This window comes from Chelonia mydas, chromosome 1 (genome assembly GCF_015237465.2).
Source record: "Chelonia mydas isolate rCheMyd1 chromosome 1, rCheMyd1.pri.v2, whole genome shotgun sequence".
Lineage (NCBI taxonomy): Eukaryota > Metazoa > Chordata > Testudines > Cheloniidae > Chelonia > Chelonia mydas.
In genome coordinates, this window is record NC_057849.1 from 160,894,123 (window position 1) to 160,907,064 (window position 12,942).

Genomic DNA, 12,942 nt, shown 5'->3' on the forward strand with positions numbered 1-12,942 from the left:
CCTGGGCAAACCATTGGTACAAGGCTGAATCTAGGCTTTTGTCATTAACAAACTTGACCTTTTTACGCTGTAAACCAGTTTCCTCTTCAAGAATGCAGGGTAGGCTACAGAACTTTTCTTCTTTTTTCCACCGTCACAGAGTGGACTTGCTAATTCCTAGATCTCTAGCAAGCTGAATTTTTTGTTTGCCCTTCTTTAATTGATCCAGGGTGCACAGTTTCTCTTGGGCAGAAAACAACTTGCATTTGTGAACTGGCCTATCCATAACAGTAAAATATTTTTTAAAATATAGGAAATTAATAACAAGTTAATAGGCAAACACCATACACATGTACAACCTGAGAAGTAAGTGCAATGGGCCTGCAATGGCCACGAGTCACTTTATCCTATAAGACTATAAGAATGCGGTTTATTTATAAATCCATAAAGAAAGTATTCTGACAAAACGCGAACAATATTACGGCCTTAAGGGGGAGCCAACTTATGATTGCATTATATCCGAATTTGCATTATTGCGGGGTGCGTTATTGAGAGGTTTGTCTGTATTATGCTAAGTTCAGGTTTTATTTGTTACAGGACACTAGAGCTGGCAGCAAAATAGTCAAAAAGGGTAATTTTTAAAACAATGAAATTTCACAAAGGTTTTCATGATTCTTTCCCTCCCCATTCCCATTTTTTGTAACCAGATCCATGTTTTTTGTTCACTAAAGTTACTGTAATTTTATGTGTGGAATTAGGACCACACATTATCACAGCTGCAGTGGGTCCATTAAAGGCCCACTCCTGAAGCCCAAATACTAATCTATAGAGCACAACCACATAAATGCACACTGGTCCAGATACTTATATAAATAAATCTGTAGAAACTGACTCCCAACACCTACATTCAGATATACATGTGTATTTGTGTGTACACATCTAGCATGCACTAACACATATACTTCCACATTATTTAATATTACAACTGTTGTTTAGTGTCTAGAGACCCCAAGTAAGATCAGGGCTCCAGGATGGTAGCTGCTGAACATACACATAAAAAGAGAGATTCTGCAACAAAGAGTTTATAATGTAGCTAGACAAAGGTGGGGAGAAATGTATGATACATTGGCTTTTCTGCAGTTACTAGTCAACAACATTCACTTTTTAAGAAATAATGAATTTCCTTTAGAGTTCCTGTCTCTTTTAAAAACTTGTTATGAAATGAATACACGCATATTTTATGTCATCAATTTTTGTGTGTGCAAGCCAGCAAAAGGAATAAAAGTCAAAGAGTTAGGCTGCAAATTTTATTCACACAGATATACACACATGTGGAAATACACACACCTCCCTACTCAAAGACACTCAGTCTCTTACACACATACAATGAGTGCATACACACACTTGCCTACACAGAGCCACTTTTTCATACACTTTGCCAGGGGCTGCCTAAACCACCTGGCCAAGAAGGGAGGAGGGTGGGCTGGAGGGGAAAAGATGGGGGGAGAGCGGTGGAAGAGAGAGGATGGGGAGAGAAAGAGGCCAAGGACGAGAGCAGGGTGGGGATGAGAGGGGGCAGTGTGGGGGGGTATGTGGGGTGGATGGGGATGCAGGGAGAGGCAGGAGGTTACAGATGCATGAGGATATGGGGGGCACGGGGTGTATAGGGACATAACGGGAGTGCAATAGTGAATGGAGGTGAATGGGGTGCAGCGCTGTGGGGGCTGAGGGACATGGGGATGGCAGCTCTGGGAGGTGGAGAGGATGGGTGGGAGAGTGCTGTAAGGGGTACATGGCTGGGATGGGTAGGTGGGGGGGGCAGGACAGGATGGGACGAGGGAGGGATGCAGTGAGGGGGATGGGTGCACAGGGGGGCTGGGATGGGGAGGGATGCAGTCAGGGCGATGGGGGTGTAGCCCTATTCCCAGCATTCAGAGACAGGGATACATATACAGTAACTCCTCACTTAACGTTGTAGTTATGTTCCTGAAAAATGTGACTTTAAGCGAAACGATGTTAAGCGAATCCAATTTCTCCATAAGAATTAATGTAAAGGGGTGTGGGAGTTAGGTTCCAGGGAAATTTTTTTCACCAGACAAAAGATTATATATATATACACACACACACACACATAGAGTATAAGTGTTAAACAAACAATTGAATACTGTACACAGCAATGATGATTGTGAAGCTTGGTTGAGGTGGAGGAGTCAGAGGGTGGGATATTTCCCTGGGAATGCCTTACTGCTAAAAGATGAACTAGCACTTGGCTGAGCCCTCAAGGGTTAACACATTGTTGTTAATGTAGCCTCACACTCTACAAGGCAGCACGAATGGAGGGAGGGGAGACAGCATGGCAGACAGAGAGACACACACTCTGTGTGTGAGCGAGAAAGAGAGATGTGCATTGCCCCTTTAAGTAAGCTGACGCCACTCTAAGTACATTGCCTTTTTAAGCAGATCAGCAAGCTGAGACCACAGCTGCTGCCAGCAAGCCCCCTCCGTCCTGAGCCCTGTCGTGTTGTCCCCGTCCCTGCCCTCCCCCGCTCCATAGAGATGGGGTACAGGAGTGGAAGGCAGGAGCAGGGGAGGAACTAGCCCCCTTCTTCCCTCCTCCCGCCTCCCCTTCCCCTGCACAGCAAGCAGGAGGCTCCCTGGAGCAGCTCCAAGGCAGAGGGCAGGAGCAGCACATGGCAGTGGGGGGAGGGACAGCTGAACTGCCGGCAATTGGTAGCCTGCTGGGTGGCTGCCACACAGGGAGCTTAGGGGAGCAGGGAGCTGATGGGGGGGGCTGCCGGGTCCACCCTGGTTCCAAGCCCCCACCAGCTAGCTCCAACAGGCTGCTCTTCCTGCAAGCAGTGGACAAAGCAGGCAGCCGCCAAACAACGTTAGAAGGGAGCATTGGGCAACTTTAAATGAGCATGTTCCCTAATTGATCAGCAACATAACAACGAAACAACGTTAACTGGGATGACTTTAAGTAAGGAGTTCCTGTACCTCGAACTCCTGGGTGCCGGTGATGGGGTGACAGGCAGACCGTGGTTTGCCACAGGGCATGTGCCGCAGCTTGAGCCCAGCCACACGAGGAGGGCGAGGAGAAGAGGGCTGGGCAGCAGGGGGCCCCACGTGACCTCTCAACAGCCGCCTGCTGAGCACTCGCGAGTCACGCTCGCGCTAGTTCCTCCCCTGCCCTGACCCAGCCAACAGGATCTGCACCTGCAAGTGCGGGGCGGGGCAGCCCCTAAGGCTAGGAGCCAGACATGCCAGCTACTTCCTGACCTGGGAGCCACGTGCCAGGGCAGCTAGCAGGGAGCCTGCCAGCCTCACTGCGTGGTGCGACGGTGCCACCAACTGGACATGCAACGGCCCAGTCAGCGGTGCTGATCAGAGCCACCAGGATCCCTTTTTGACCGGCTGTTCCGGTCGAAAACCGGATGTCATACCAATAAATTAAAAACCAGCAGGATCTTATTAAAGGGAAAAAAGGCAAAATACCACATTTATTGTGAATACAGAAAGAATCATAGTAAGCAGTTAGTTATAGCTATAACATTCCATTCAATCTCATATTTATTCACACATTCATTCATACAAACACACACACACAGGTTCTGCAAGGTTGTTATCATAGTTACCAGCCTTAGAGTTGCTCATGCCAAGCCACTGGCCAGGTGGCCTGGACATGAGGAGGGAGCAGGGCCTTGTCAGATGCTCATCTGATGCTCCTGGAAGTTGGTTTGCAGAATCAGACCCCAAAGTTCTCACTTTTTAGAGTCTATTTTTATAGGAATTTCTTCCTATGCCAGTCTATGGGAATTGCTTCATCATGCTGTTGCTGAATCAATCAGCAGATAGCACATTCCTGACGGCTCCACGGCTCCGTGCTGCTAGATGTTATCTTGTTCTTTGGTTCTCCCATTCTTGAGGCTGTTGGGTGGATTCCAGTCTGCCCTCCGGGGGTCCTCTGGTTATTTCCGCTTGACGCCTTCTTCAGCCGATGGACACTGGATTCTTAGGTTGGCACCTCCCTGATCATTCAGTTATTATCCACACCAAGCATCCATCCACATACATCCTCTAGCTCTATTTTAATCACAATTGTTAATACAACAAAAGGGCGGGGAGTCTCTGGGTGCTGTTTCTGTTGTTAGAGTATTGCTTTGAGTCTCTCTCTCTGTGAATTGCTTTGAGAACAGACTCTGTCTTAGAATGTACTAACACAATTAGCAGCTTGCAAGTTTCACACACAGAGGGAGAGAAACAGTACCAAAAACCAAGAGACCTCTTAATTAATAATACCCTGGAATTTAAACTATGGGGAATCAAACTCATTTGTGATTTTAATACAGAACTTCTTTAATGTGATCCAACATGGACACCTGGTAACCCTATTAGTGTGTAGAGTTAACCCCAGGTATGTCTATGTAAGATTGGGGCCTAACACTGAAAGCCTACACTCTGCTAATAAATATACTTAAGTATTGACTTGTGATCTATTCCCATATGATGGATATGTATTGTAGGTTCATCCAACATTTTCCCAGGTATGCATGATCTACACCTTCCATCATTTTTCAGCTGAGGGAGCTGCAGACAGGCTGCATCTCCAAATTGCTAGTCTTGCATTCTCTATGTAACAAGGCTACAGCGAATGGCAGGATCACTCATTATCCTTAGCAAGCAGAGCCAGCTTCAAAACTCGGGCAATGGGTCAGCTGCATTAGTCACTGGAGATGGCATTCCTGCCCTCCCTTCACATGTATTTTGGACTCACAGAATTCTCACCAGCTGGTTCATGAAAAAAAGGCAGTAAATGTCCACCTGGGGAATTGAGGTGGCAAGGAGAGGAATGTTACGGAAGTGATCCTGTGGGTCGTAGGCTATGCTCTGTTCAGAGACATGTACGCAATATTCAGAGACTGAAGAGTTTGTGCCAGAGAATTTAATTGTGTAATCCAGCCTAGAAAACTAATAATCTGCCAGAGTTTAGTGCCTGGCAAGTAGATACAGGTAAGGGTTGAGCAATCCTGAGGTTAGCACTTCCAGATTTTTATAGAAGAAACAACCTGTGTGTACCTCTAAAGGTGGGGGGAAAGTTGGTAAGAAATTAAGTCTTGAAATATACCTCACCCATTTTCAGTCCCCCACGCAAAAACTTTCTTCATCCCGTTCCCCCAACCACATACACGCCAGTCTTCAGGAGTGAGGAAGATGAAGGAGATCCACCAACATGCCATCCCCACATGACTTCCATCCCCAAACTAGCCTTAGTTTCTCCCTCCCGTCATTCCCCCCTTTGCCTTGTTTCCTTGGGTGACAGCAAGGCTAGTTTCACAAGGAGGACTTAGGTGTTGGCAGGATGGATCCCTAGTTTGTGAATATCTCTGGGGCTTAGGCATGAGTTAGCACCACGCTGCTGGGTAGTGTCAGGATTTAGGCAGCTGTGTGCATGCCCAGCCACTGAAATTTAGACACCACAGGCACTTTAATAGTGGAAACTTAGGATACGTCTATACAGCAAAAAGACCCAAACCTTCGACAGCGAGTCTCAGGGCCTGGGTCAGTTGACTCAGGCTCACACTATGTGAATAAAACTAGCTGTGTAGACGTTTAGGTTCGGGCTGGAGCCTTGTCTCTGAGACCTTCCCCCCTCACCGGGTCTCAGAGCCCAAGCTCCAGCCCAAGCCAGGGCATCTATCTAGCTATTTTTAGCCCCATAACATGAGCCCAAGTCAATTAAGCTTGGCTCTGAGACTCGTAGCTGTGGGCGGCTTTTTTGGGTTGAGACAGAGCCTTAAGCACTGACAGGGTTAGGTGGCAGCTGAGCAGGGGGATTGTGAATGCCAGTGGCTTCTAAATATTGGACGTATCGTCTAAAGTGGCAGTTAGGCATCTAAATCCCCCTGGTTAATCCCACTCCTAGCAGCCTTCTAATTGCCCTGCCTTCCAACAGCATCGGGGGCAGGCCAGAGAACTCTTACTGCCACTTTGGCCGGGGTGTTCCACCAGTGGCTGTGTTAACACCCCCTTCCAAAACCTTCTCTTTCCCAAATTCAGCCATCACTCTCTTGTTGTAACGCCACCTCCCTGGTTGACCACTGACAGTGAAGATCAAACCTTGGACCTCTAGATTGTAATCCAGACCTGCCCGTATGGCTTGAGCTAAAAGACCTACCCTAGCCAAGGTTTGTAACAGGCTCATCAACCTCTGTGTAGCCTAGTTACCACCACAGGGGGCAGATACCACACTAAGCTGGGACAGGTTATGTTAATAAACACGGGGAGGTAGGTGAGGCGAGGGGGATGATTTTCAAATTGAAAAACATCCTGATGACAAAGTCCTTTACAGCTTGCTGCACAACTGGAGTTTAACTAGCGCGACAGAGCTATTATTTCCTGAGATCGTTCTGAATTTTGATCAGCCGTCTGAAAATACTAGCGCCGTGCACTGTCTGTTATGATGCTACTGAATAACACCAGTGTAATGAAAGCCATTATGAGATCATCGCTTTCCTACCCTGTATCATCAGAACCTTCTGTGAACTTCAAAGCAACCCAGGGAAAGCAACATGTATCACTTTGTAAATCCTCTTTTAAAGCACATCATCCACAGGAGCTCCTTTGACACTGCTGCGAGGAAGCAGTGCCTGAAGTATTTAAAAGCACTGAGGACTCTGCAGTTTAATGGTCTCAACACCATCTTCTTAGGAGAAACTAATATTTCAGAATCTCTCATAACAGGGGAAAAGATACTGCAGGAAGACAGCCTGAATTGGCCAACATGGACACTCGTTCATGCTGCAAGCAGTCAAGGCTGGGTGCCTTGGAGATACAGAATATTGCTAAGAAATGAACTGCCCATGAAGCAGCATGAAGACATCTTTCAGGAATTCTGCGATTCTCTGAACACGTTCTATGGGAAATGCATCATCGTAGTGAGAGAGAAAAGGCAGACAAAAGAACCCACCGCTCAGGAGGAGATAACTCACCCGCAGGTCCCATCAGTCATTTACATGTCCAGCATTGAGTGCTGCCCTCAAATTGCTAAAGCCAATGGCCATGAGCTTCTCTCTGTGCCTCTGCCCTACAACTATCTCCACCCTATGGATGTAGCGTGGTCTTCTTTGAAGTGGTTTATTATCAACAACAGAAAGGAGTTTTGTCTGAGGTCCATTGAGAGAACTTACTCCTACAGGTGTATACTTTTCAGTGACTTGGTTGAGAAAGGACTAGAAAAGATGACTCCAAGCAAATGGAAGGTGGCGACTAACAAAGTGCGGAGATGGGAAAATTACTACCTTGATACATTTGCTTGAAGGTTTCCTCCTGCAAACATCAAATGCTCTTTGATTTAAAAATAAACTAAATAAAATAAACGACCAATTAGGCAGTGTACCAGCTCTGTTGAGCCACTTCCCTCCTTAGAGGCCACCCTAAAACAGAAACATCAACAATGATCTTAATAACAAACATCATGTTAATCTGAATTTTAATCTCTTTATGTGGTCCAGGACTAGGGTGGTAAATGGTGTATAAGTGTTGGGATGGATAGACTTAATTCCCTTAATCACAGAGATGGGCCCAAACCAAAACCCAGAATCCAAACAGCTTGATTTTTGGGACAAGTTCAGATGCTGATCCGGGTCTGAATTTTATGGCTTTTTTCTTTCCTTCACCAAATCAAACCCCAGAGTTTGAGTTGGGTCCTGATCTGTATATGAATTTTGCAGCTCAGGCCCATCTCTGACCCACTTGGGAGATCTACTAATGAGTAAAGCACATCTGAGGTGGAAATCATAGATGCCATTGTCTTTTATGCTTAACAGGGAAAACAAGCCAGAGGAATTCAAGTTACTGTTGTCTTTAACATAAAACATAGGTATTGGCATACCACTTCAGACTAGTTATCTGATATTGGGCAGCACCAGATGTTTCAGAGGAAGATACAAGAAACCCCATAGAGGTAAATTATGCAATAACCTGCCAAGGAGGAAAGTTTGTTTCTAACCCTGTCAATCAGTGATTGGTTTATATCCCTTCAGATAAAATATTGCACTCAACCTAATGTAACTATGTGCTTTTTTTATCCATTTAAATGATTAATCCTTTTTTGAATCCTACTAAGCTCTCAGACTCAATATCTTGTGGCAATGAGTTGCATGGGTTAAGTACAACTTGTTTAAAGGAGTATTTCTTCATATCAAAATTAACTGGTGTTGCCTTTTCCATTTCACTGAATGTTCCCTTGTTGTTATAAATAAGTGTGCATGATTTGCCCTCTTTACACCATTCATTATTTTGTATACTTCTCCCACGTGCCTCTTACACAGAAAATGACAGAACTTCAAAACTTAAAGAAAACATTTGGATCTCATGATGCTTGCCATTTTTATTCTAATGGCTTGATTGATGCACTGAAAATCCATAGTACTTTTTCCATGTGTGGAAACTACATAATATATTATAGAAATTAGAGGTGGAAAAGTAAATTACTTAATTAGGAAATCTAGTCCATTCCCTGGGGGATGAGGGTGGAGTCAGAGCAGTATCATTTCCCTACAGTATATTTTCTAGTAACGTGTGAATATATGCTTCAAAGTGTGTCTTTTCTCAGCTTTGTGTTCAATTACTATAAATTGATGCTCTTTTTGGGGGTGGGAGGGTGGAAGGGGAAGTGACAGTGACACGCTAAATGCTGTAAATGGGAATGGCCCAAGTATGAGTATATGTTACTGAAGGAGTAGAAAAGGTATGAGAGGAAAAGCTTCTATTGTTCCAATACCATGGGCCTGACTCTGATTTTGCACTGGTGTGAATGAGAAGTAGTTCATCTCAAGTCAGTGGAGTTAAGTTGGTGTGAAAACACCCTGAGAAGAGAATCTGGCCCAGTGTGTCTTTTGAGTGATGAAGGACAATAATTGCATAGCCAGCACAGTATTCATTATTTCATTAACAAACTGGATGATATACAGCACATTTTTGGAATGTCTTTCTTGACCTTTAAACAATAATACTACACTATACACAAGAATAAAACTATCTGATCTGGGTTAGCCCAGGGTAAATCCAGAATAAATCCATTGCATTACTCTGGATTTACTATGGCAGAAATAAGATCAGAATCTGAACCAAACACAAGAACAAAACAAAGTGCTGGATTGCTTCACCAACACAGCAACTCCCTACTGAGCTTATGTGCCTCCCCTTTGCATAGTTGTGTTTTTCTTTAGGGACAGATTAAGACACCTTTTACTCGCATTGAGCCGTCCCCCCTGAAGTCAATGGGACTAGCTGCAGAGTCAGGCACTACTCAGTGTGAGTAAAGGCCCTTTATAAGCAAGAGAGAATCTTCCCCTATCGCATGAGATTCTTCATTATTGTCATCAGTCTCAGAAATAAGACCTTCCTACTCAAGCGATTTGTGTCATAGTAACACCGTAACTTTTAAAAGTTTAACACAGGCAGGAGCTTATCCACTGTGACATTGCACCCCATATGTTTTATAGAAATATGCTAATGAGCGTGAACATAATGTAACTGGAATATGCTTCATGCAAAAGGTCTCTTGTAAGGTATCATTACAAAGCTTATAATCTACTGAGTGTGTTCATCCTATTTGTATGAATGTATCATTCTTGTATCTGAAACTAGGAATATGAAATATAACTCTGGGGTCCTACTGTAATGATGCAAAGTGTGGGCCATTAATTGTGGTTTAGAATCTCGATGGCTCCCATTGACTAGGACAATTGGTTGTAGACGGTTTATTTACCTGCAAGCCTTCCTGTGGACGTGTGAGCCAAACTGTGGGTAATGAAGAATAAGGTCTTACAGAGACATGTGATCATGTCACCTGAACTGGAATCCATCTTAAACCTGGTGCTTTTCCATTTAGAAGGAGGGGTGGGGATCCAGAGAGACAAAAGATTCACACCTTGTGCCAAAGCTATAAAAGGGGGTGGAACAGAACAAAGGGGGCTGCAGACATGAGAAAACCTCTAGTTACCACCTGAGCTGGAACTAACAAGAACTGTACCGGGGAAAGGATTGGGAAGGAGTCTAGTCTGTGAAAGAAGCTTACTGGAACATCTCTGAGGGTAAGATTTACCTGTATTCAGTTTCTTAATGTATTAGGCTTAGACTTGCGTGTTTTTGCTTTATTTTGCTTGGTGACTTACTTTGTTCTGCCTTTATTACTTGAAACCACTTAAATCCTACTTTTTATACTTAATAAAATCACTTTTGTTTATTAATGAACCCAGAGTAAGAGATTAATACCTGGGGGAGCAAACAGCTGTGCATATCTCTCTATCAGTGTTATAGAGAGCAGACAATTTATGAGTTTACCCTGTATAAGCTTTATACAGAGTAAAACAGATTTATCTGGGGTTAGGATCCCATTGGGAGTGTCTGGGTGCTGGAGACAGGAGTGCTTGCTGAGCTGTTTTCAGTTAAGTCTGCAGCTTTGGGGGTGTGGGTCAGACCCTGGGTCTGTGTTGCAGCAGGCTAGTGTGTCTGGTTCAACAAGACAGCGTTCTGGAGTCCCAGGCCATCAGAGAAAACGGGCTAAGAGGTAGTTTCAGCACATCAGGTGACAGTCCCAAGGGGATCTCTGTGACCCAACCTGTCACATCCACCTTAAGTTCTTTTGCACAACTGAGGGAAATTGCAACCTATTCTCTACAGGATGTTGCAATCCTTTAAGATGATGAAAAACCACATAGCTAATATAGCTCTTTGGGACAGCACCTAGCACAATGGGGTCCTGGTACATGACTAGAGCTCCCTAGGCAGTACAGTAATAAAAATAATACATAATAATATAGTTCTGACTGGGCTGGTAATTTAGAATGACAAGCATTTTCTATGACTAACCGTTTTTAATGATAGGATATTAACAAATAACATGCACCCAATTCCTAGCAGAGGGCATTTAAACTAGCATGGATGAGTGTAATAAATTTTTTGTATGGTTTTAAGTTGCTGTGATTTCAGTATAGTCTCACTAGTACCAGCCCTTGTAGTACTGTATAGTCCAATATATTTGATCATTACCTATTATCAAAGCATATATCTTAATTCCTGTCCCCATCTCTATTTGCATGATTAAACTGCACAAGTAGGATAAAGTAATTCAAGTAACTCTGAATAAAGGTTAGAGGTCAGATGAGAGGCGGATGCGAATTCTAATACTGATGAAAGAGCCATAGCAGGTGCCCAAGGCAAGCAGGAATGCAAATAGCTTGAAATTACATACTATCTCACTGGCTAATTGGTTCTGAAGTGGAAACACTTTTTCAAGGAGCAGCCTCTCAATGAAAACTTTATTTGCTCCAGTTCATGGAGCAGGCATGCAATGACTAGATCAATACCAAATTTCCTAGTCCTTTGTTTAACAATATGCCCAAGTACTTCATGCATGGAAGTTTAGTAGGGCATTAGGGCAGAATTGGGAGAAAGGGGAGTGGCTCACATTTTTACCTATTAATTTTAAGCCCATTTTGTTTTACACACTTACTTTTGGGCATTAGAATCTAGCTCCTGGATAGTCTGCCTGGGTTTAAGCTCTTTTATGTTAAGAACAAGTGAGAGTGATGTAACCTACATGCAAACATAAGAAACAGAAATACATTTCCAGTTTTCTCCAGCAATAGGACAGCACTAGATTTTTTGTAGGAGGTTGTCATAAATATAAAGGAAAGGGTAAACCCCTTTAAAATCCCTCCTGACCAGAGGAAAAATCCTCTCACCTGTAAAGGGTTAAGAAGCTAAAGGTAACCTTGCTGGCACCTGACCAAAATGACCAATGAGGAGACAAGATACTTTCAAAAGCTGGGAGGAGGGGGAAAAACAAAGGGTCTGTGTCTGTCTCTGTGATGCTTTTGCCGGGGACAGAACAGGAACGGAGTCTTAGAACTTAAAAAGAAAAGGAGTACTTGTGGCACCTTAGAGACTAACCAATTTATTTGAGCATAAGCTTTCGTGAGCTACAGCTCACTTCATCGGATCCAATGAAGTGAGCTGTAGCTCACGAAAGCTTATGCTCAAATAAATTGGTTAGTCTCTAAGGTGCCACAAGTACTCCTTTTCTTTTTGCGAATACAGACTAACACGGCTGTTACTCTGAAACCTATCTTAGAACTTAGTAAGTAATCTAGCTAGGTATGTGTTAGATTATAATTTCTTTAAATGGCTGAGAAAATAGCTGTGCTGAATAGAATGAATATTCCTGTGTGTCTTTTTTGTAACTTAAGGTTTTGCCTAGAGGGATTCTCTAGGTTTTGAATCTAATTACCCTGTAAGGTATTTACCATCCTGATTTTACAGAGGTGATTCTTTTTTACTTCTATTAGAAGTCTTCTTGTAAGGAAACTGAATGCTTTTTCATTGTTCTAAGATCCAAGGGTTTGGGTCTGTGGTCACCTGTAAAAATCCTCACCAATTTGCACAGGTGACCATTGACAGGTTGGGGCCCCACAAATTCTAATGCCAGCCTCAGTTGTTTTGTGCACTAAGCAAGTTTTCTCCCCCCCCCCTTTTTTTTTTTTTAAAGTAGGCCCATGTTTTGCTGACTCTGCACTGGGGGCAACTGTTTTGAGGGAGGAGGTGCCATTTTGTTACATAATCATGGTTCAGGGTAGAGACCCACACTCCAACACAGTCAAATGATTGCTATCCTAAGCGTGTTTAAAAATCTGCTCTTGGACTGCACCCATGTATGCCACTTCCTAGAGTGGGGGTCATTTTAGCTACAGCACTCTAAAAATCAGGGAAGATCATGAAGATATGGCCCAGATATGTTGGCATATCAGCTCTGATACATTCAGTCATTACCTGACAAAGCATGACATCCTCTTGAAGCCAGTGGACTTCCATGTGCTTTCTCTGAAGGGTTGGGCCTTACAGTTCGATTAAATATCATTTGTGTGTGTGCTATTCCCCCCGACGGTGTAGCAGAATGGA

The 12,942-nt window shown here is 43.8% G+C and overlaps 1 protein-coding gene across 1 annotated transcript; it reads left to right on the top strand.

The window, feature by feature from the left end:
- The first annotated feature begins 6,548 nt into the window (after window positions 1-6,548).
- C1H21orf140 (chromosome 1 C21orf140 homolog) lies at window positions 6,549-7,295 on the top strand. Its single transcript, XM_007054624.4, has one exon. It carries the CDS (start codon window positions 6,549-6,551, stop codon window positions 7,293-7,295), a length of 747 nt encoding a protein of 248 aa, XP_007054686.1.
- The last annotated feature ends 5,647 nt before the right edge of the window (window positions 7,296-12,942 follow it).